Raw genomic sequence first — 21,750 nt, 5'->3', positions numbered from 1 at the left:
GCTTTCCTAAAAGGCAGACCTGGGTGTGGATCCCAGCCCACCACTGATGCAACAGACCCCTGGGCAAGTGACAGCTGCTCCAAGCCTCTGTCTACCCGTCTGTACACTTTCGGACTCACCTCGCAGGGTACCTGGAGATCAGCTCTAAATGCCAAAGCAGTGGTCACAGAGCATGTGCGTCACTCAGAGAGGCGCTAAGCCCTCCTCGAGGGGTTGCTGCCTGGGCTGCAGTCCCAGCTCTGTCCCTTTGCAAATAGCAGCGCTTGCGTGTCACCGTGAGTGATGCTGACTCATTGCCTGACACACAGTAGGCACACAGCAGATGCAAGCCGCTTCCTTTTTTCTTTTTCCTTTAAATGCTTTTATCTTTCCACACTAGTGCTTGGGGATCCAATGATTTTTAAAACTTTGGCCTGAGAAGTGATGCAAAGGCCCGGGGGCACATGGTCTATGAAACATGTAAGATGGAAATAAATGCTGCCAGTGGTTGGCAACTGTGTCCACCTGTCACCTTCCCCGTCGTCCTGACAGTGAGCCTGATCTAATGATGGTGTGGCGGTGGGGTGGGGACTGGTGGGCAGAAGGGGTGGACGGCTGGCCCTGCAGTGAGAGCGAGGGAGCCCTAAGGTGAAATTTCCAGCCCCACCGCCTGCTCAGCATGTTGCTCAGTGTCTCAGGGCCTCAGTTTCCTCGTCTGCATAAGGCAGACAGCAGGCCCAGCTCTCTAAGGCAGGTGTACTACCCGAGACGTTGTGTGCACAGCCCATGATACCTGCTGGCACACAGCAGGTATCAATGATGGTGAGCCTCTAGCCTGGCCTTGGGCTGGGAAGCCAGGATAGAATATTGGGTATACAGCATCTGGCCTGGTCTCAAATTCCAGACCTCGACTGTGATTCATTTCAAAGCCTGAGTCTTTGCTCTGCTGTGAAATGAAGCTGTCTCACACCTGAGGGCATGGCCTCTGCTCCCCGCAGCTGTCTTTACCACTCACCTTCTACTTCTTGCCCCACTTGCCTCTAGGGCAAGGGACCCTCTATGCAGCAGACATGGAAGGCCTGGGCAGTTTCTAGAACTGAGCGGCAGCAATCAGCCTGGGTCCCCGGAGGAAGGGCTGGTTTTAGGAGGCAAGGAGCTGGTGCAGATTCTGAGGGGGCATCTAGCAGCTAGCTACCCAAGGACCTGGGCGTGCCAGGAGAGCAGGGGCCCGTCCCAGGGGAGGGGGACAGAAGCATCACTCTGCTGGCCATGCGGAGTTTAAATCAGGAGTCATCAACACCACGGTGTCCGGGGGTCAGGCAGGCAAACAAACGAGGCAAGCCTTAGCGTTTGGGAAGCGCGGAGAAGACGGCTGAGACAGAGTCAAGAGCGTGCTTCCCAGCAGCCGCCACCTCCTCACAGACAGCGGGACTGACATCGATCGAGCCCCCTTGCTCCTGCCTGTCTCCCTGCGGGAACATGGGCTCCAGGAGGACAGGGGCTCATCTTCATCCCCAAGCCCAGCACAGCCTCCAGCACAGCACAGGCCCTAGTGTGGAGCTGCTCGGCAAAGCACAGCCCAGTCAGCTGCGAGCTGCTGATGGATTCTCCGCTGCTGTGCGGGTGGTCGGGGTGCTGGGGGCAGAAGCCATTGCGGCCTGGGCCCCTGGAGCCCATGCAGGCCAGGGCAGTGGGAGGACAGAGACGGGCAGGGACGGCGGGCCCCAATGCCAAGGGGCAGGGAGGAAGCGCAGTCTGGAGGTCTGGGGGTGTCACCGCTGTTCTCCAGCTTGGGGATGTGCTGGGAAATTCTGAAATTCACTGCTACCATCATGACCACAAGCCCAGCCTCAGGCCCATGACCCGTCCCCACACACAGGGTGGTGGGGCATGGCAGGGCGGCAGCAACAGCCCCTTTGCCCCTGCCTCGCCCCCGGGGCGGCTCAGCTGCAGCACTGGGGACAAGCCTCCTCCTGGGCTCTCTCAGGCTGCGGGGGGCACCGCTCAGCTCCTTGGGCAATGGAGAGACAGCACCCATGTGGGTCTAGTTCTGCCGCCGGGTACGGCACTATGCTCAGCAGAGGGAAAGGGAAAGAACTTGGGTGTGTGTGTGTGTGTGTGTGTGTATGTGTGTACATGCACGCAAAACCTGGCAGGAAGAACGTCTTACCTCTGAGAGCAGTTTCGAGACGATTTCCAGCGGGGCTTGGTTGATGGAGTCATCCTGTAGGGGGGACGTGAGGGCCATGTCCACCAGAGTTCGGATCTCCTTCAACACAACTTCCCAACGGCTTGGGTTACTCAGGACTTTCTTGTATTTGTAAATCTTTTTCTGGTCGGGAGAGAGGAGACACGAACATGTTATTGACACGCTGATGGCAGAAGACGCCAGACGATCAAGAAACAGACGCATCAGGACCTGTAAGCCCCCGGACGCTGTGGACCACTCCCTCCCCGTGAGGAACGGACTCCCAAAGAAAGGAATCGTCCTGCCCAGAGTCACGGGCTGTGCCTACAAAGAACCAGGCCTCCGGACACTAGCCGAGAAACCTTCACACTGCTCCCAACAACTTCAAAAAAGAACGAAGAGGTTTCTCTCAGATCACAGCTGCCAAACGTACTCCCTAAGCACTGACACAGTCAGAGCAGGTGCCTTCAAGGGTCCACAGAAGACCTTCCTTGAGTTGGAGGCTTTTCTCATCCCCGTCCTATGAGGCTCCCCTGGAGAGCGGAGTCCAGTTAAGAAAAAGGACAGGCAGGCTTGGGGCCAGGAATTCAACTCTGGCCAGGTGGTGACAAGCCCCGAGGCCCCAGGAAGCGCGAAGGTGGTCCTCGGTTTCCCGGTGAGTAAGACGAGCGCTCTCACCTTTGTTCGGGGCCGCGTCCAGGGCTGGAAAGCACTGGGGCGAGGGCTGTGGTCTCCTGCGCTGTGAGGCAGAGTTCCGCCTCTCTGACATCATGGAAACAGCAGCCCTCGGAAGGCGGAGGTCCCAGCCAAGCTCCCTCCCGGCCCTCCAGCTGCCTGCCCCACGGCTGCCCTGGCTGGCTTGGGAGACTCCCACCGGCTGAACTCCTTCATTAAATGCTCTGCTCCCCAGGGAAAACCCAAGTTTAGTGTCACCGTGCCAGCAGCCAGCTGGGGTGACAAGTCACAATCTTTGAGCCAGAGTCTCACTGTGGGAGTGGAGAGGGATGAGGTCAGGGTCCCCCACCAGCCCCTGAGGCTGCCGGGGTCTCCGGGACCACCGAGTTTCTGAGTTCGGAGTCACAAAGTGGTCTTGGAACCCAGGGTGTTTGAGGAATTATCTGGGGGGGACCGTCCTTGTCAACCTTAGTTAATTGCTGGGTGAGGCCTCACAGCGGAACACAAGAGAGACTCTGGAGTCAGGCCCGGTTCTTACTGTGAAGCCTATCACCTTCTGAGCCTCAGTTTCCTCTTCTATAAACCAGGCAGCCTCTTTCAGGGTGGGACCTTCACAAATGCTGGAGCCGTGTAGCCACTCTCCGTACAGAGCCACATTACAAGGCAGAGGCCGAACAGAGACCCTGGCAACAAAGAAGGAACCCGGATTCTTAACCCGTCTCTTTGGAGAAACTTTACAATGATGAGGCGGACCCCCGCAGCCATGCAAGCAGGACCCCACTGTCCACCTCCTGTTCATTCCCAAACTCTACGAGTTTCCACTCTCTCGCTCGCTAACCAGGCCCCATCACTACCACTGTCACACAGTAGCTGACTCACACTGAAGTCTGTTCCCCCTCACCAGCCCAGATCTTTTAAAATTTTTATTTATTTAAGAGAGTGAGCACCAGTTGGGGCGGGTGGGGGGTGTGCAGAGGGGAAAGCAGGCTCCCCACGGAGCAGGGAGCCCAGCGCGACATGGGGCTCAATCCCAGGGCCTGGGGATCATGTCCTGAGCCGAAAGCAGACACTTAACGAACGAATCACCCACACGCCCCAAGTCCTGATCTTTCTTATGGAGATCGGTGTAGCTCGTCCCGCCATGCCACGTTCTTTACCCGCCGGCTAGCCTGCCCGCGCCCGGCACAGCCCCTTCATGCTCCCTCTCGGTCTGGCTGTGCTCTGACAGCCACCATCCCTCATCGAGAATGGGAACGAGACAAGTCCCCTTCCGAGGGGTAGCAGGGCGGAGGAGACAAGTGGGGGAAGTGGAGGCAGCACCATTCTCTTCGGGCGGGGGAGCGGAAACGCCAGAAACACTGACTTGCCCGCCATTTCAGATCCTCTCAGGACTGTTAGACACACACAGCAAGCTTTGTCAAGAGAGGGTGTTCCATGAACAGTGACTACACAGTCAGTGGGGGTGATCATGACGATGAGGATGTGTTGAGCCCCATGAATTTCACGACAAGACACACCCACTTCCCCGAGGCCGCCCTGGGCCGGGGAGCAGCCCCAGTCCCGCCCCACAGCCAGGAGCATGGCCCCCTCCACGCTGCCCAGCCTGTGCCAACAGACTGTCCGAAGTCTAACACCATGGGGACCACTTCCCAAGGCGAGAGCCAACCCTTCCCAGTAGATGCATCCTCCTTTGAGTCCTGGCACGGTGGTTTTGCTCCATACTCAGAGAATTGCTTTATCGTTAAATGACTGCGGAACGGCTACAGAAATGGGCCGTGTATTAAGCCCCAAAGAAAACCACACGATTCGCACCCATGTCTCCCCACAGGAGATTCCAGAGTGCTGTACGGTCTGGGCCGTGAAAGCCCTATCTACTGAGCAGCTGCAAGTTGTTTACCTTTGAAGGAATAATGACTTCATTCTTTTTGTGAAAATGATGCCTGCTCGTTGTAAGAAATCTGAACCATGCTGGAAAGCACAAAGGAGAGGGTAAGTGAAAAAAGACCTCAAAAATCCCACAACCTAGAAATAGCTGTCATTAATCTTTGGTGAACATGTTCCACCCAACCCTCACTGAAACTTTGCCAAATACAGTCAGCGCGTCGTGGGGTGGGGCGCACGCCCTCACACGGTGGGGAGGGGCGCGAGTGCTGCGGTCCTAAGCTCTCTGGGCCCGGACATCCCCGAGACTCTGAGGCAGCAAGGTCCAGGCAAAAGGGCCCAGAGGGCGGCATCAGTCTCAGCGCTCACCGACGCACCCCTCCTTACAGGGGAAGAACAGCAGCTCTCTTGCGAGCACCCAAGCCCCTGCTTAACAGACCTCCCCAGGACCAGTGGGTATATTCAAAACCAGAAGGTCCCAGGGCTGTGCCAAGGGCCAACGCACAGTGAGCACATACTATGCACCAGGCACCCCGCTGAGCACTTCTGAGCATCATCTTGTTCCATCCTTAAGGTAACCCCGGAGCTGGGGACCTGGCACAGGCTAAGAGTCCCCAGAACAGACCCTCAGACAAAAACCCACGTGTACACGGTTTCTTCATTTGTGAGGCTATGTAGGACACATCAGTGCAGGGTGGAGGAGGAGAAGAGAAGGCAGTTAGTGACGGGGCAGGAGAGGGGAAGGGCCCTCCATTATGACTGGGCCACCATGGAGCCGGCTGTGAATCCCATGGGGGACTCGAGGAGACCGTGAATCCCACCCCCCGCCACCCCCAGGGAGTGAGGAAGCTGCAGCATTTACCCGCCAACTCCCTGTACACGGCCGTACTTCCACTGCCCTGTGCCCAGGACAAAGCACTCCCGTAGCTGGAAAAGAACATGGCCCCAGGCAATGCCATGTGGTCCCAGTGAGCCGAGTGGCTGAGGGCCCGTCTGTAACATCTACTACCATCCTCTTGTGTCCCATTTATGCATAGGACTCTCACGGCCAGAGAGGTGGCCTGACTTGCCCAAGGTCTCACAGCTACAAAGGGACAATTTAGGAGTCATACTGGCTCTGATTCATTCCAGAGGTGTCTCTCTATCATGTCTGCCGGGGCTGGTGCAGACAGCGGAGAGGAAGGGTAGACCTGTCGAGAGGCACGGTGATGGAGGGGGCCCGGGTGGCACGCGGTGAGGGCTGGGACGAGTCCACAGACTCGGAGAGCTAGAGGTCGGGCACCTGCGGTGGAGGAGCTGCGGGAAGCTCTAGTAGGAGCAGCAGGTGGACCGACCATGGTGATCACGGTGGGGGCAGGGAGGAGAGGCTGCTGGCTCCCACGAGAGGCTCTAAGGTCTAGGACAGGGGAGCCACAGGGCAGAGGGAGGCCTGCACAGGATTGCCTTGGGTGACAGATTAGCAGGTTTCATCCCAAGAACTCTGATGAGCTCATCTGGTGCTGAATCACCACGGGGCTGGGATGCGGACGCCTTGGGAGCCTGGCCCTTGGCTTTGCAGGATCGTCCTGTCAGTGGGCCCCTTCACTGGGTGGGGTGGGTGACCTCTTGCCATGTTCAGCGTGGACTCCATGGGCCACTGGATTCTTTCAGCAGGGCCGTGAGGGGTTTAAAGCAGTTGGCAAAGTGCGGCAGGATGCCAAGCACAGACCCCTGCTTCACTTCGTGCAAGCAAGCCAAGAATGTTCTTAGGGGTTGTGAAGCAGAAAACCCCAAAGAGGGGCACCTGGGTGGCTCAGTCGTTAGGTGTCTGCCTTCAGCTCGGGTCATGATCCCAGGGTCCCAGGATCAAGCCCTGCATCGGGCTCCCTGCTCTGCAGGAAGCCTGCTTCTCCCTCTCCCACTCCCTCTGCTTGTGTTTCCTCTCTCGCTGCATTTCCCTCTGCCAAATAAATAAATAAATAAATAAATAAATAAATCTTTATAAAAGAAAAAGAACATGGGAGAGAAATCCATTGTGGCCCGCAAAGCCCCAAATATTTGCTATCTGGTCCTTTTTGAGAACCAAAGCAAAGCCAGTCCAGGAGTGAGTACGCAGAGAGCGCTGCCCAACATGGCGAGCGGCCAGGGAGACAACGGTTCAGACCACGAGCAGACACCACTTCACACCACTTCACACCCACCAGGCGGACCGTAACCAATGACCCCGAGTGTCGGTGAGGACCTAGAGGTCTGGGACCTGTGTGCCCTGCCGACGGCCTCGCACCGGAGCACGGCGCCACCCGAGAGCAGTCTGATCGTTATTTCAAGCACGAAGCATACACTTACCACACGATCCAGCAGGCCTTTTCTTAGAAATCTGCCCAAGAGAAATAAAACACAGACTCTACCCAGGGGCAAGACACGAACGTCCGTGACCTTGTTCCTAAGAGCCTCAAACTGGAACCAGCCCCCACGTCCACCAGCCGGTGAACAGGTAAGCAAAACGGGTCTGTCCACACAGCGGACTGGTATTTGCAGTAAAAAGGACGCATCTACTCACACGTGCTACGATATGGATGAACCTTAAAGTGTGATGCTAAGTCAAGCAAGCCAGGGGCAAAACACATCTTGTAGGGTTCCTTTCATGAGAGATGTCTAGAAAAGGCAAATTTATAAAGACAGAAAGCGGAACAGTCCCTGCCTGGGGCTGGAGGCGCGGCGGCAGCAGGGATGAAACAGCAGGCGGACACCAGGGCCGGGGTGACGGAACCGTTCTGAAACACGATTGCGATAATGGCTGTAACACTCCATGAATTTACTAAAGTCACTGACTTGTACACTTACAATTGGTGGTTTTTAAGGTGTGCAAATCATACTTCAATTATAACGTTTAAGACAAAAATCCCAACCCAGGCAGGCAGAGGAGGACATCAGACAAAAGCAGAGACCGTCCCACTCAGTGGTCAAAACGCAGGTATGCAATAGGCGACTGCAGTTCAAATCTAAGCTCTGCTTCAACCCTTCACCCGTGCGTGCCGGCATCCATCCACCCACCCGTCCGTCTGTCCATCCCCTACCCAACCGTTCAACAAAAATTACCAGGAACCATCTCCGACGTGCCAAGCACCGTGTTCAGCACTGAGGGTCCCCACGACAGCAAAGCAGACAGGCCCCAAGTGCTCGTGGAACTCACGGTCTATCGCTTGTGCTCTGGTGGCCTCCTCTGCAATGTGGGGTCAGACTGACGACTGTGCAAGGCTTCTGGGCTCTTCCACTGCTGGCTGACCAGCAGTTCTCAGTCCTGTCACCTACCAAGTCCTAGGAGTGAGTGGTTCTGAGCAGAGGGAACTTAGGATTCCCGGCCTCTGTGACTAAGCCCCGTCAGCTCCCGAAAAAACAGAGCCGGCGGGCAGAGCCTCCCGCCTCCCGCGTGTGCAGCAGACCAGTCACTCCACTGCCGTCCTCACTCTCTGCTCGTCAGGGAGGGGACGTTACCTGGGCAACATCCGCCATCTCTCCGGCAACTGCTCCCACGGCAGAGACAACCGCAGACGTCCGGGGTTCTCCAGCCTGGGAGCGCGGAGCCTGTGGGCTCCTCCACGGGAGACAAGCTGTCCCCGGGAGTGTGCCCCTCACGGTGGGGGGGTGGGGGTGTGACTCGGAACGTGCTGGAAGCATGGCTCCCGGTGATGGGGCTGCTCTGCTGGTCGGCGCAGCCTCGGAGGCTCAGGCTCCCACAAGCACGCATGCTCCCCACCACCTGTCGTTAAAGGGGGGCGGCCCGGGAGCTCCTTGGAGCTGCTGAGAAAAATGACCCAGGGAGGAACCAGACAGGCTGTCAGAACTTCCTTCCAGTAGACAGCCCAAAGCTGGGCTGCCTAGGCCCAAAGCCCCTAGCCTCATGTGGCTACTAACATTTAACTGAATTAGAGTGAAATGCAATGAAAAATTCAGTGATGCAGTCCCACTGGCCACCCTGTGGCTGCTTGACAGCCACAGGGTGGCCACTGGCCACTACGGTGGACGGTGCAGAGAAAGACCATTCTCATCACGGCAGAAAGTTCCATGAGGCAATGCTGTCCTAAGGTCCTGGAGCCTCCATCACCGATGTCCTCAGAGGACCAGCAACACATTCACTGTCTCTCCCCACAGTCAGCCAGCACTTTGGGGATGTCGGTAGCACCCTGCCACCTGGCCTGCTCCTCCGGCTTTCCCTCCCAGGTCTACAGGGTGGTGTCCCCAACTGTCCGCTCGCATCCAGGAAGACTGACAGGTCGGGCAACATGTCCAGCCCCTCTCATTCCTAGACAGGGCCCTCCTCATTCCTTCCCAACTCGCTCTGAGGCCGTGAGGGCGCCGCGCCGTCCTTGAAATCCCTTCCAAGCAGTGTGTTTCTGGGGCCCCAACGCTTGGGCTGCCGGCCTTCTCTTTAGGCCTCCGGAGGGACCGGATACTCCACCTTAAATCCTTTCAGCATCAAAGACCATCACCAGATACAAGCCTGGCCTCTGACCAGCCCTGTGTCACCCCCACAATGCCTGCTTGGCGCTAAGGTCTTGACCCTCAACCTGAGACAGCAGATAACCTCCCAGCCCCCCTGTGAGTGTGCAAAGAGATGCTAATTTAGCAAATACAATTACTGGGCTGTTACCTGCTGGGGTAATTAACTGACAGATGGATTCATCAGTGATTACCCTCCAGGGACTCAGGATTTTCAAGAGGAGGTAGGGACGCCTACTCTGGACATTGGCTCCAAGGGGCCACGGGGAGTAAGAGAGAGGACACAAAAGGAGACACAGCCTAGCCCTGGTCCACCCCCCACCCCCACCTTTGGCTGGCAGGTAAAGCACAGCTCAACTCAGGCTCACAAAGCTACAAAACACGGTAATACTGACCACCCCTTACCCAGTGGTTACCATGTTCCAGGAACAACCACCTTGCCTAATGACACAAACACCAAGTGACACATGACCATAATGGTTATCGCTTCCGAGGCGCTCTCCACAGGCCAGGCACTGTGTGAAGCACTTTATACAATGAACTAATTTTTTGAATTTCCTAACGACTCAACAAAGTGTGTGGTCTAATGAGGCCCATTTTACAGAGGAGAAAAACCGAGGCTGGGAGCCGTCAAGTCACGTGGCAAGGAAGAGCCAGAGCTGGGACTGGGAGCCGGTGCAGCTGCGGATCCCCAGCGCCCGACCACTGAGCCACTTGGATGGGCACACCTGGGAGCTTCCTCTGCCTCGATGGAGGTCACACCTGCTCCGAGACGCATGACAAGTCCCTTAACCGCAGAGGTGAGACTGTCCCATGGCAGCTCCCGACTGACTGCAGCTGGGCATCCAGCTGGCATCTGCCAGGAAAGCCAGGCCCTCGGGAGAGGGACGATCGGTCTGAAAGAGGGGAAAGAGCCTGGGCACTTGGCCCCCTATGTGCCCGCCGGAGGCAGTCTCTCCACAGTCATTACTGCTTCCAAGGAGACAGCGGGAACTCGGGCACAGCAACCTGTGCCCGGTCTCTGGGGCATCGGCCGGTTGCCTGGGCAACCACACATCTGGCTGGTGCAGAGAGGAGCCGGGCGTGGTGCTGGGCTCCCCACTGGGCACTTCAGGGCCTGCCAAACCCTTGGCAAAATCCTATCATCGCCCCAATCGGTCTGATCGCATTTAAAAGCTTCCACGTGGCTGTTTCTCCCCCTGAGCTCTGAGTTCCGAGGGGACAGGGGTTGAGGCTTCATGGGCTTCTGCCCTGCTGTGCGTGGTGACCGCAGCTTCTTAGGACACACGGAAGGGGCTCTCAGTGTTTCCAAAACGGAGGAAAAGCAAAGGTCAGCAATAATGACCGACATGTAAGAAGCTTCTGCCATGGTGAGGGCCGAACCTAGTCTTCTAAGCCCTGCCGACCCCCGAGTGCTCCTCACGCCCAGACGCGAGCAGGAACCATGTGGGGAGCCTTGTTAAAAGGCAGAGTCCCAGGGCACCTGGGGAGGCTCAGTCGGCTGAGCGGCTGACTCTTGGGTTTTGGCTCAGGTCACGATCCCAGGGTCCTGGGTCGAGCCCCATGTGGGGCTCCCTGCTTAGCAGGGAGTCTGCTTGAGGATTTCTCTCCCTCTCCCTCTCCTCCTAATCGTGTGTGTGCTTTCTCTTTAAAATAAATAACTAAACCTTTAAAAAATAAATAAATAAAGGCAGATTCCCACTCCATAGAGCCAGGTGGGGCCCGGTGGGGCCTGGGAGTCTGTCCCCATGATGCATGGGAGGAGGGGGCACTGAGGGGCTGATACCTTGCCCAAGGTCATACAGCTGGTGTTGTGGGCTGAGTCACACACACACAAGGGAGAGTGACACGTCCAAGTCCTAACCGCTAGTGTCTGTGGACGTGACTTTATCTGGAAATAGGTATTTGCAGGTGCAGTCAATGGAAGACAGGGTCAGGCTGGCTCCAAGGCAGGCACTGTGGCCAACAGCTGGCATCACACACACACACACACAAGGGAGAGACGGTCATGCGGAGCCGGGGGCCCAGGTCGCCACTCTGCGTCCTCAAGCGTAGGAACTCCGGAGAGGCAAGGAAAAGCACCTCCGCACATAGACTGTGTGTGGGGGCACAGCCTCGTGGTGGGGGAGACCTTGATTTGGGGTTTCTGCCCGCCACTCTGAGATAGCGCGGTCTGCTGTGGGCGGCACTTTGTCAGAGAAGCAGCGATGGATCCCGGGGGGCCCCAATGGCTCCGCCGGTCCGCTACAGCCACTCAGGCGGACCATTCCAACGCTTTAATTTTAGGAAGATGGTGGCCGGGGCCCATCTGGTGGTGTGGTCTGGGTGCCCCTGTGCTCAGCAGCCTCTCCTGGCTTTTCCTCAGTTTGGAATTCGCTGGGTTTTCTCTTCCTGGGGGAGATGTGGATCCCTGTCTCTTTCTTGTTCCCTCAGAGGCCAGTGTTCCCGCCAGGTGTGCTGCCTGCGCCCAGGGTACCTGCCCAACAGCCGCGCACCAGGGAGCCACCTGGACACTGCAGGGAGCGCTGCCCGCACTCGGGCACCTGCTTGTCCTGAGTCAGGGTCCATGAAGACAGTGAGCGCACACAGCTCCGGCCCCAGACCTGCTCTCAGCATTCTGGAAATGCACCTGTCTCCACGTGGCCCTAACCCCAGGGGAGGCCACGTTCCCAGCCGCCCCCGGCTACAGAACGCCAGCCGAGACACCCGGGAAGGGGCTGCACGTGCCTTCCACGGCTCATCACAATGCCGTCGGGAGGCGGGGGGATCCCCAGCTTCATACTCAGCACACCCAACACCACATTCCCCTCCCTTCGCTCACTTGCCTCCCCCACCAGCCCGGGGCCCGGGCAAGGCTCCGTCTTGGCTCTCAGGTGTGTGCGGTATCCCGGACCGAGTGAGGGCACCTATCTGAATTCGAACTTCTGCTCTGCTGTGGGTAAGCTGTGCAGCTACCAGAGAATTCTGTCACCCCCGGGAACCTTGGTTTCCTCCTCTGGGACACGGAGAGGACAGGAGGAGCACCCGCCTCCTGGAGGTGTTGACGAGACCGGGGTATTTCCGGCTGAACACCAGGGCCTCGGAGGAGCTCGGTAAGTGGCAGCTGAGGAGTGTGGCAGGACGCTGGCCGACGACGGTTAACCCCTGAGGAAAATGAAGGGTGAGGAGAAACCCCGAGACACCCGTCAGCCAGGACACATCAAACAGACCGTGGCCCCATGCACGGGGTCACCGGAGACAGCAGTTACAAGAAGGAAGGAGAGCTGGAAGGTCCGCCGGGGCCCCGCATCCGCCAGACGCTAAGCGCAGAAGCGAACACGCACGTGTGCACACAGGTTCACACGCGTGCACTGCGCGCGGTGTGGGGGAGGGGCCGCGGGCCAGGCTGACGACCGCTGTCTTCCTGCGGAGGGACGTGGCTTGAGGGAAAACCAAGGCCGGGGGCGGGGGAAGGAGGAGCTCTGGCTCTATCTGTAATGCTTCCAATGGTCCCAGGGAGCCAGATCTACGCACTGTACATTTAATTAAAAAGGAATATGAAAAAGCCCCCAAGAGTTCAGAAATTGGGATCATGAAGGTGGTATTGCCCTTGCACCGAATCTTCAAAGCGGTCAGAATCCCACGTTCTTAGAAAGAGCCGGGAGGTATCTGAGCTCCTGTTATTTTTGACTTCCCCGTGTTGCAGTGGAGCACCGGTTTCTCAAGTAATAGATGTTCCCGGGAAAACAGAATCCTACAGACCGTGTTAGGGTGAGGAGAAGAGCACAAGGATGCCCGTGTGGCTCACCGCCAGCCGCTTCTATGCTGGTGGCCGTCATTCCACGGGTTGTCTCTCCGTGCGCGCTCCGTGCAAACACGCACACACGCACACACGCACAGCAGGATAAATGTGTGCATAAATGTAGCCCGTATCACATACGCTGGCCTTCTGTTAACCTCACCTCTGTCTCCCCCCCGCCTCCCCCAACCCTGGACCCCTGAACCCATACTAACACCACCGCACATACTAGGGTTTGGCAAACATTTTCTGTAAAGGGCCAGAAAACAGTATTCCAGGCTTTTCCGGCCACACTCTGCTATGGTAGCCTGAGTGGGTGGGGCTGTGTCCCCCGAATGCCCCTTCTTCAGAAAAAGCCCCTGGCATGTATCCATTCATATCTTTTTCCGCGGCCACACATAGTCAAAGGCAAGTACACAGACTTAGTTTGGTCCCCTGATTTGCTGTTTCGTCTCTCATTCGTTTTACAAAAAAAGAGCGTCACGTTATACATAGATCTCTGCGTCTTGCCTTTCGTCTCCTAACCCCTGGAGGAGGGCCTTCCGAATCAGTCAGTACAGGCTTCTCCCTGCTGCGCGTTTTTGTAAAGCTACCTCAAGCATCAGTGGGCAAAGGTAGCATCTACATTTAGAAAATGAAGCAAACAGCAGTTCTCCTGCCTGACCTCAGCCCTCTGTGCAGATCCTCCTGATGGGCCTTCTGGCCACAGCCATCGGCTGCTGTGACTGCCATACTTCCATGCCCTCCCCTCCCTCAGGCCGCCGTGTCAAAGAGCCCTTCCTTGGGGGCCACGGCCATCCAGCCGGCGTGCGGCCAGCCCCCTCGGTCAGCGCAGACCGCCGGGGTCTCCAGGAACGCAGCCCACCTGACCTCCCCAGGCTCTGGGCCAGCCAGAGGCCTGTCCTACCCGCCCCAGCGATAAATGCGACACAGTCCCTTCACATCCCAGCCATGGCTGAGGCCCCACCTTTGAAACTGGCAGCTCAGGAGACCCTATGACTTTGCAATGACTTTTCTAGGGACATTCCTGTGCCTGGAGCACACACCGAATCTGGAGCGAAAACCGCAATGGGGGTTTCTCGCCAGCTCTTCACAGGAGATGCCGTCTTCTGCAGACACCCCCGGTTGTAAGAGCAACCCTCCGAGTAAGTTCAAAAATGCACATACTGTACCAGAAGCTGCTCTCTTCCTCTGCCACATGGAGGGGTCAGCCCCTAGTGAGGTTCGCTCCCCAAATGTGGGGGACAGCACGGGACAGCGCCACCAGGCCCCTGTTTCCGTCCTGTTTCCTCTGGGCCTGATAAAGGGAAATCTCTATCCCAAATAAGGAGTTCCCTTGCTCAGCCTCAAGACGGTGGCGTCTCCATGGGGGCCTCCATTGTTCATGTGTCTTAGCACCGTATCTAGCGCTCACATTATTTCAAAGGGCATCTGATCTGTTCATCTGTTTGAGAAGCCTCCACTCCTCCTTGGGGGTGAGGGGGTTTGCCTCCTCTGGGGTGGAGGCTGGGCCTGAGTTTACGAGTGGCGTGGAAAAGAGCTCAGCTCCCTAATTAATTGGCAGGTGCCCCCTGGTGCGCCCATGCTGGCAGGTAATGGTGGGCTGGAATCCAGCATGACATCTGTCCCTGCCTTCCTGATTGCGGGGGTCTCGTGGAGAGGCAGAATTTCCAGGGCGGCTGTCCCTTCCCTGCTGAGAAGGGCCCTGCAGACTCGCCCAGGGAAGGTCCGTGATGGACCCCGATGGCCCGTGATGGGGAGCGTGGCCATCACGGTGATTCTAACTTGGCTGCACAAATGGGAGAGATGCTGGCAGAGTGACCCAAAAGCCACAGATCTGTTCAGCCAGTTACCCTTGATCTCCGGCTGCAAGGGACCCGTTAGCAGCGCCTGGAGGACACAGAAGGAGGCGCAGACGGGGTCTGAATTCTGGCTCGGCCGCGCAGGGAAGTTATTTAGTCTGCGAGTCAGTTTTCTTGTCTGTGGAAGGGGGTCCAATCCTCACCCTCGCGACACTGTACGGCCTGACGAGGACAGAACAGTAAAGTGGAGGAAAACCGTCGGCACTCGGTAAAGGTCTCAAGCTTTGGTGGGCCTCGGAATCACCTGGAGGTGCTCGCCTCGGCAGCACATATACTAAAATTGGAACGGAATCACCTGGAGGACACTCAAGATGGTGACACAGAAGACTGGCACTTGTACTAAATTTCCAGGTGAAGAAGGTGCTGCTGGTCCAGGAACCCCACTTTGAGAACCACTGGTTTGGAACCCCCGCGTCCCCGGTGGTTGGGAGGCCGGAGGGGAGACAAGGACCACCCTATTCTCATGCAGATGGTGACAAAGCCAGCAGACACCACAGGCCGCATGGCTACTGCTGACCTGGCCCGACGTCCAAGGCATGCTTTTCAGGGTCCACACGTCCCTGGACATCTGCTCGAGCCGGAGGTCACATTCTATCCGTTCGGCCCGAGGGTCTTACCCAAGCATCGGCCTAGCCCCCCACCCAGTTGCAAGCCACCGTGGTCTTCTGCTGCCACAGTCAGCTGGCTGTCGGGGTGGCACAGGGTGCCTCAGAAGGGCGTCTCTGTCCATTTCGGGGTGTCCCATAAGACCAGCTGTTGGTTCCAGGAGGGCACCAGGATCCCCCGGGGAGCAGGGCGTGGGTGACAGCCACGTCTGTGGTGCTTCTGCCGGGTCTCCTGGTCAATTAGCCTCACTCTGAAACTGAAATACCCCACTGGGTATTTTATGATCATCAGGTGAGGAGAGGCCCTAATTCCTCTGTGGGGACAGCTGCTGCTCTTTTCGGAGTCTGTTTGGCCCCGTCTCCGAGCCAACAGAGCCAACAGTCGGGCAGGAGCCTCGGAGGCACACAGGGCTGCAGGCCACCTTCCTGGCCGCGGCCAGACCACCCGCCACGGCCCCTGCGGAGAGCCGACCGGCGCCGGCCTCCTGGGGCCGCTGCCCACACCCAGCTGTGACAGGGGCCCACTGCAGACCCCCGCAGAACAAAAGGTCTTGCTCGTCAAGATGTTGCCTCACATTTCTGTTTTAAAGGCTCTTCTTTAAAGAGAAAGAAAGAGAGGAAAAAAAAATCTGCCTTAAAGGGCAGAAAACAAGTTCACCCGCAAACCATTTACGTGAAAAAACTTCCTTGTATGGTTCAGTGACTCATCAGCCCCCATCAAAGCGTGCGTGGGATGACACACCAAAGCTCTGGGCCCCCCTTCCTTGTCTGGGGAGAAAAAAAAACAACCCACAAATGCACTTCTTTCTTGGCCACTTGGAGAGCTGCTGTCGTGCGCCATTCCTGAGGCCAGAAGAAGACCTTCCCACGCAAGGAGGTCGGGGTGGGGGGAAGGGTCTTGGATGGTCAAAGCCCAAGCCTGGCCCTCTGGTGGGGGCTGGGGAAGGCCCGCTGGGGCAGGAGGGCTCAGGGAAAGGCTCGGGGTCCCAGAGATGTGGTGCGAAGCGAGCTCGTCTATTTCCTTCTCTGTGGGCTGGGGCAGGTCACCACACCCCCCCGGGGCTCCAGGTTCTGAACCTGCCGACTGGGGATGGCTGGGGGGCAGGGGCTTGTCTCGAGGGGCGAGGATCACACCACAAGCACCTCTCGCTGTCTCTGGCCTGTAGACGGCGGGTGCTCCACACAGGCTCCCCTCCCCTCTCCTGCTTCTTGCAGAAACTCCGGTTCCCCGTCTACACAGCAGGGTTTTTCGGGAAGATCTAGAGTCCCACCCAGTTTGACCCTTGCGTGAACAGAATACTGTAAAACCATAAAAAGGATGAAGCAGATCGGTGGGTCCCGCCAGAGAAAGATTGCCCTGGTAGGTCCTTAAAGTGTCAAGGAGCCAAGAATGACACAGTGTGGGAACTACGGTTTGTGTGGAGTTTGCAGAGGAACAGTCCTAGGACCTTCTCAGAGCCTCCACAAAGGGCTCACAGGCCTGCTCCGGGGACACGGCGTGCGGGGACGAGACTGCCCCCTCACACCTTCCTGTGCCGCTGAGAACCGCCGCATACACCCACAGCCGTCACCTCCCGCAAGAGTCCACAGAGGCCCTGGGGGTGCGGGGGGCTGACAGCAGAGGGGCACGAGGGAATCTTCTCGAGGGGGCCAGGAATTTGGGTGGGGGTTATTCAGGTCAATACAATAGTCAGAACTCACTACGTCAACAGCCAAATGTGTGCATTTTGTTACATGTCAATCACAGCTTTGTGTGAGTGTGTGTTTTTAACTTAAGATGTATGAACGGGTTTATGGGCAGTGAGAATTTTCTTTAGTTTTTTTTTTGTCCTTTTGAGTATTAAAAAAAACCCTTAATAAATATGATCATTACATGTCCGTGCTGGTGGCCTCTTATACGCTGGGGGTAGGTATGTAAGTTGGTGTGACCACTTTGGAAAACTCTGGGGGCACCGTCCACTAAAGGGGGGCGACGCAGAATGCATCTGGGCCGTAGAAGGCAGGACAGAGGTCTTCTCTGACGGTGGGGGGGGGGGGGCGGTGAAGCAGAGGGGCTTGGGGGACCAAAGGGATGACTGGGAGGCAGTCACTCTGTTCCTCAATCTGGCTGACTGTTACTCTGGTCAATTCGGTGAGAATTTGGGAAAATTCACCCAGCAGTACATTTTTGATCTGTGTCCCTTTCTGCACGTAATCCTTCAATGAAAAGTTTACTTAACGGATTCAAACGGCCCACGTCTATGCCAGAGAGTGCTCTGGTCGGGAACAGTGGAAATGCATCGTGCCAGGACCTCATACTTGCTGGGCACACCTCTGCCTTGCTGGGCTCGGAGATGGGGCTGTTGTGCCCATGTCCCCACCCTTCCCATGGCCATAGTGGTGCCATCTCCCGCTGGAAGGAGGAGACTGGGTTTGGAGACCACCCGCCTGGATTCAGACCCCGGCTCTGCCTGGTTCTGGCTGTGCGACCGCAGACCTTCAAGATGGGCCTAATCAGACTTGGGGATGACGTGAAGAGAGTACACACATGCACGCGCACGTGTGCGCACACACACACACACACACACACACACACAGTCATGTGAAGAGAGTACGTGCACACACACACACACACACACAGTGATGTGAAGAGAGTATGTGCGCGCGCACACACACACACACACACACACACACACACAGTGATGTGAAGAGAGTACACACACACATACACACACACTCGAAAGCCCCCAGCACAGCTCCTGATGTTAGTAGGGATCTGACAATCGTTCTGTCTACTGTAAAGACAGCCCACAAGAGCGTGAGCTCTCCTCCCCAAGGCTACCCAGCCCTCTGCCACTTGTTAGTTTCAATCCCCGAAGCTGCCCTTGTTATTAGTTATAGGGCCCCAGTGGCCCATTGAGTCTCTGGAGACTGTGGCCCTCCCAGGGGCTGGCAGCCTGAGCCCCAGGGGCCTCCACTCCATTCCACAGAGCACAGGTCCCCGCGAAGCAGCCGGTGAGGGCCTCTGCTCCACCGCGCTGTCCCTCCGCGGAGCCCCCCCCCCCCGCCCCGTCCTGGGCTGGGATGAGCTGTGCCTCTGAGGGGAAGCCACCCCTGTCACTGTTCTCCACCGAGCCTGGGACCCCCTCTTAAGAAGTCACAAAACCTTCTCTGACCGAGAGCCACAAATGAATCTGGAGGGAATTCTGGCCTTTCTGATCTGGCTGGAGCCAACGTGTGCCTGGGCCCGTGAGAGGGCTGTGGCCAAGTCCCACCCATCCTGGTCCCGCTTCCGATTCACCTCCTCTCTCAGCGGTGGGCAGGTAACACCCACGCCTATCCCAAGCAGAGGAGAACCAGACCCAGAGTTTCAGTCGGGAAGATTCACAACTTCTCCCGTGAACAAGCCCCAAAACGGCAGAGGCCCAGGCCAACAGAACGAGATGTGGGTCCTAGCAACATTGGATGGATGACAGTCTAGGAGGCCATGATGCAGGGAGGAGGCAAGCTTTGGCTCCCTCCGGCTCCTCAGGCCAGCCAGCAGGGGCTCAGCTGGGAAGGGCTCTGCCACAGGGGAACCGAACACAGAGATGCATTAGTGACGCCTGCCACAGGCTCCCCGCGGGCCGACGGCACACAAGCCTTGCCCATGCTGCCTTCCTTCTGGATTGTCTGCTAGGACACTTCTGCACAAAGGAAAACAGCGTCTTTGATTGTTAAAGCAGAATAAGAACAGTCAACATTGATCTAACACTCACTCACACAGCAGGTACCCTTCTAAGTTCTTTATTTCTACTGACCCATTTCATCCTTATAAGAACCTAATGAGCTTGGTCTTACTGTGAGCCCCACTCTGGGAGGAGAAGTCGGCTGAGAGAGGAAAGCAACTGGCCCAGGGTCACACCGCCAGTGAATGCGGAGCTGGGATTTGAACCCAGGCAGTTCAGCCCCGAGCTCTCACTGTAGGCACGGCAGAAGTTACTCCTTTGGGAGCCAACTGGCAAATGTGGTAAGGGCTGCAAAACATACCCCAGAACGGTGGCCACTGTTCTGGAAATCTGCCTTAAAAAAGTAGTTCCCGAGAAGTAGAAACTTAGGTCTGGGGAAAGGCACAACTGCGTTATCGGTAACGGAGGAAACCGGAAGAGCCTGAACGCCCAGCCGTAGTGAGTCGTGTGGTAAGCGAGGCCACAACCTCTTCACAGATGTCATGTAGCCTGGAGAGCTGATGCACACAGGCCTGGACACGTCGAGGTGTCTCTGCAGCAAGGCTGTGCTGAAGCCACAGGGACGGCCACAGCCACCAAAGCATCCTTGCAAAGGCACACGAGGCCAGAGAGGACATTTGCAAGAGTGAAGTCAGTCTTCGGGTGGGGGCTGGCAGGAGCCCAGTGGCTTTGCCCTTGGTGTGGCTGTGAAGGTGTTTTCAAAAAGGATGGAGAGCACAGGGGGAGGAAGGACAGAGAGGGGGGCCATGGGGGCAGGGAGGGGTGCACAGGGGTCACTGTCTTCCCTCCAGACAAGGGGGCATCTCGGCTGGGGCAGGCAAGCCCAGCCAGGGGCCACACCAGAGGGTGGTGGCCAGTGCAGAGTGGGGTTGGGAGCCGGGCTGGGTCTGGGCACACAGAGCCTCGATGTTTACCTCTGAGGACACGGGGGACATGGTGCATTTGGGGCAGATGTGGAGGCAGGCTGGTCCACCTAGAGGTGGACCTTCTGGGCCCAGGACAGGTGGCCTGACAGTGGTCCTGGGGCACGCAGGACAAACAGGGCAATAGGCCTTTACCCACAAGAAACGGGACTGGCAAGCCAAGGCTAATTCCCATAATCCTCACAAGGATGGCTGTGAGACTGAGAGAAAGGTGTAAAGCTCTGATGAGATGTTGGACAAAACAGAAACACCGAGGTCCTGCACACGCCAGGCTCTGGAACAGAAAGGAGCTGAGGGCCAGCCAGGCAGTGCCAGCTCACGAGGGCGAGGAACTGTCCAGCGCGTGTGCGTGGACGCACGTGTTCGCCTCGGGCACCGACTCGCGTGCAGCTGGGAGCCACATGCCCAGCGGTTGAGATCCACCCCAGGTTCTCGACTTGGGGTTCTGTCTACACTCCAGCTCCGCCACTGACCCTGAGCAAGGGGTTTAACCTCTCAGCCTCGGTCTCCCCATCTGTGAAATGGGCAACAGGAAGACCAGGCTCCTCTTTGGGTTTGTGAGGACTCAGTGGGGTGATGATGGCCACTTACTGCTTTTGCTGGGTGCGGGGGAGCCGGATGAAGACTCAAGGCGCACGGGCTGGGTCGGGGGCCGCCAACTCAGGGAGGTCAGCAGGAGGGCCCAGAGGCATCCAGAGGCCACAGATGCAGGACTAAAAGTGGCTCTTCCCCAGGAGGAAAGGCCCAAAAGGGAAGAGGGAGGTGGGTCTAGGAGGAAGGTCAGAGTTGGGAACAACAGTACCCACTGTAGGGTCCATCCATCCTCCAAGAGCTTCCCTCTGAGGAGGGGACATCATTTCTAGGGCCCTTTGTCCCCTGACCTGATTGCCCGGGAACGTGGGCACAAGCTGGACCGTGCCCTCTCACCGTGTGGAAATGGGGTGAGGGGCCCAGCCCCCTGCAAGCTCCCTGCAAACCCCCTACGGGGTCGGGGTCCTAGGCTTCCGTCTGCCATCTTCACCCGCACATCAGGGACCCTGATGGTGGCCGTGCCTCAGTGGGGTGTCCGAGCACAGGACGGGCTCACCTCCACGTCAGGCTCAGTCCTTGGCAATGTCCTTGCTGCCCCCCACTCAAATCTATGAGATGGGGGGGTGAAGACCGGGGAGCGAATGTGCACGAAGTACCAGGCACAGCGGTGCTCACAAGCCTTCGAAGAACGGCGGTCGCCCTCACTCCCGTGGACACTTCCTGCCCATCCCTAGTTCTGAAACACGCCTGGCAGGGGCAGGGCAGGGGCTGGGCCTGGGTGGGGGGTGGCGAAGCCACACGGACAGGAGCCTCGCACCGGCCGTGGCTGCCAGCCCCCTTCCAACCGCCTCACACACGGCAGGGCACCCCACGCCACCGCGACCCGGTGAGCAAGGTGCTGGATTTTCCCCATTTGACAGAGAAGAAAACCGAGGCTCAAATAAACCCACTCCGTACCCAGTACACTCCTACGTGGTTACCCCCTCACGTGCCACATTCTGTCTCGCACAAACACACCCATTCCCTCCTCCAGGCATGTGCACCCCACATTCCTTCGCACCCTCCTGCTCTGCACGGAAGAGGGAAAGAGCCAGGGATGGGGTGAGCAAGGCTGCGGCCACCCCAGGGGCTTGGGGAAACCT

General features: G+C 57.6%; 1 protein-coding gene across 5 annotated transcripts in view; it reads right to left on the bottom strand.

Annotated features, from left to right (window-relative positions):
* CMIP (c-Maf inducing protein) overlaps positions 1 to 21,750 on the bottom strand; it is a 224,486-nt gene that overhangs the window by 49,794 nt on the left and 152,942 nt on the right. For 3 of the 5 annotated variants that reach the window (XM_032326250.1, XM_032326251.1, XM_032326254.1), the window contains one exon: positions 2,150 to 2,311. In XM_032326250.1, the coding sequence (XP_032182141.1) occupies positions 2,150 to 2,311 (162 nt within the window). Of the gene's footprint in view, positions 1 to 2,149; positions 2,312 to 8,197; positions 8,231 to 14,147; positions 14,196 to 21,750 lie in introns of those variants that run through there. The other 2 variants (XM_032326253.1, XM_032326252.1) reach the window with 2 other exon arrangements.

The sequence above is a fragment of the Mustela erminea genome, chromosome 19 (assembly GCF_009829155.1).
Source record: "Mustela erminea isolate mMusErm1 chromosome 19, mMusErm1.Pri, whole genome shotgun sequence".
Lineage (NCBI taxonomy): Eukaryota > Metazoa > Chordata > Mammalia > Carnivora > Mustelidae > Mustela > Mustela erminea.
The sequence above is the reverse complement of the archived record's forward strand: the minus strand, read 5'-3'. Positions and strand labels throughout refer to the sequence as shown.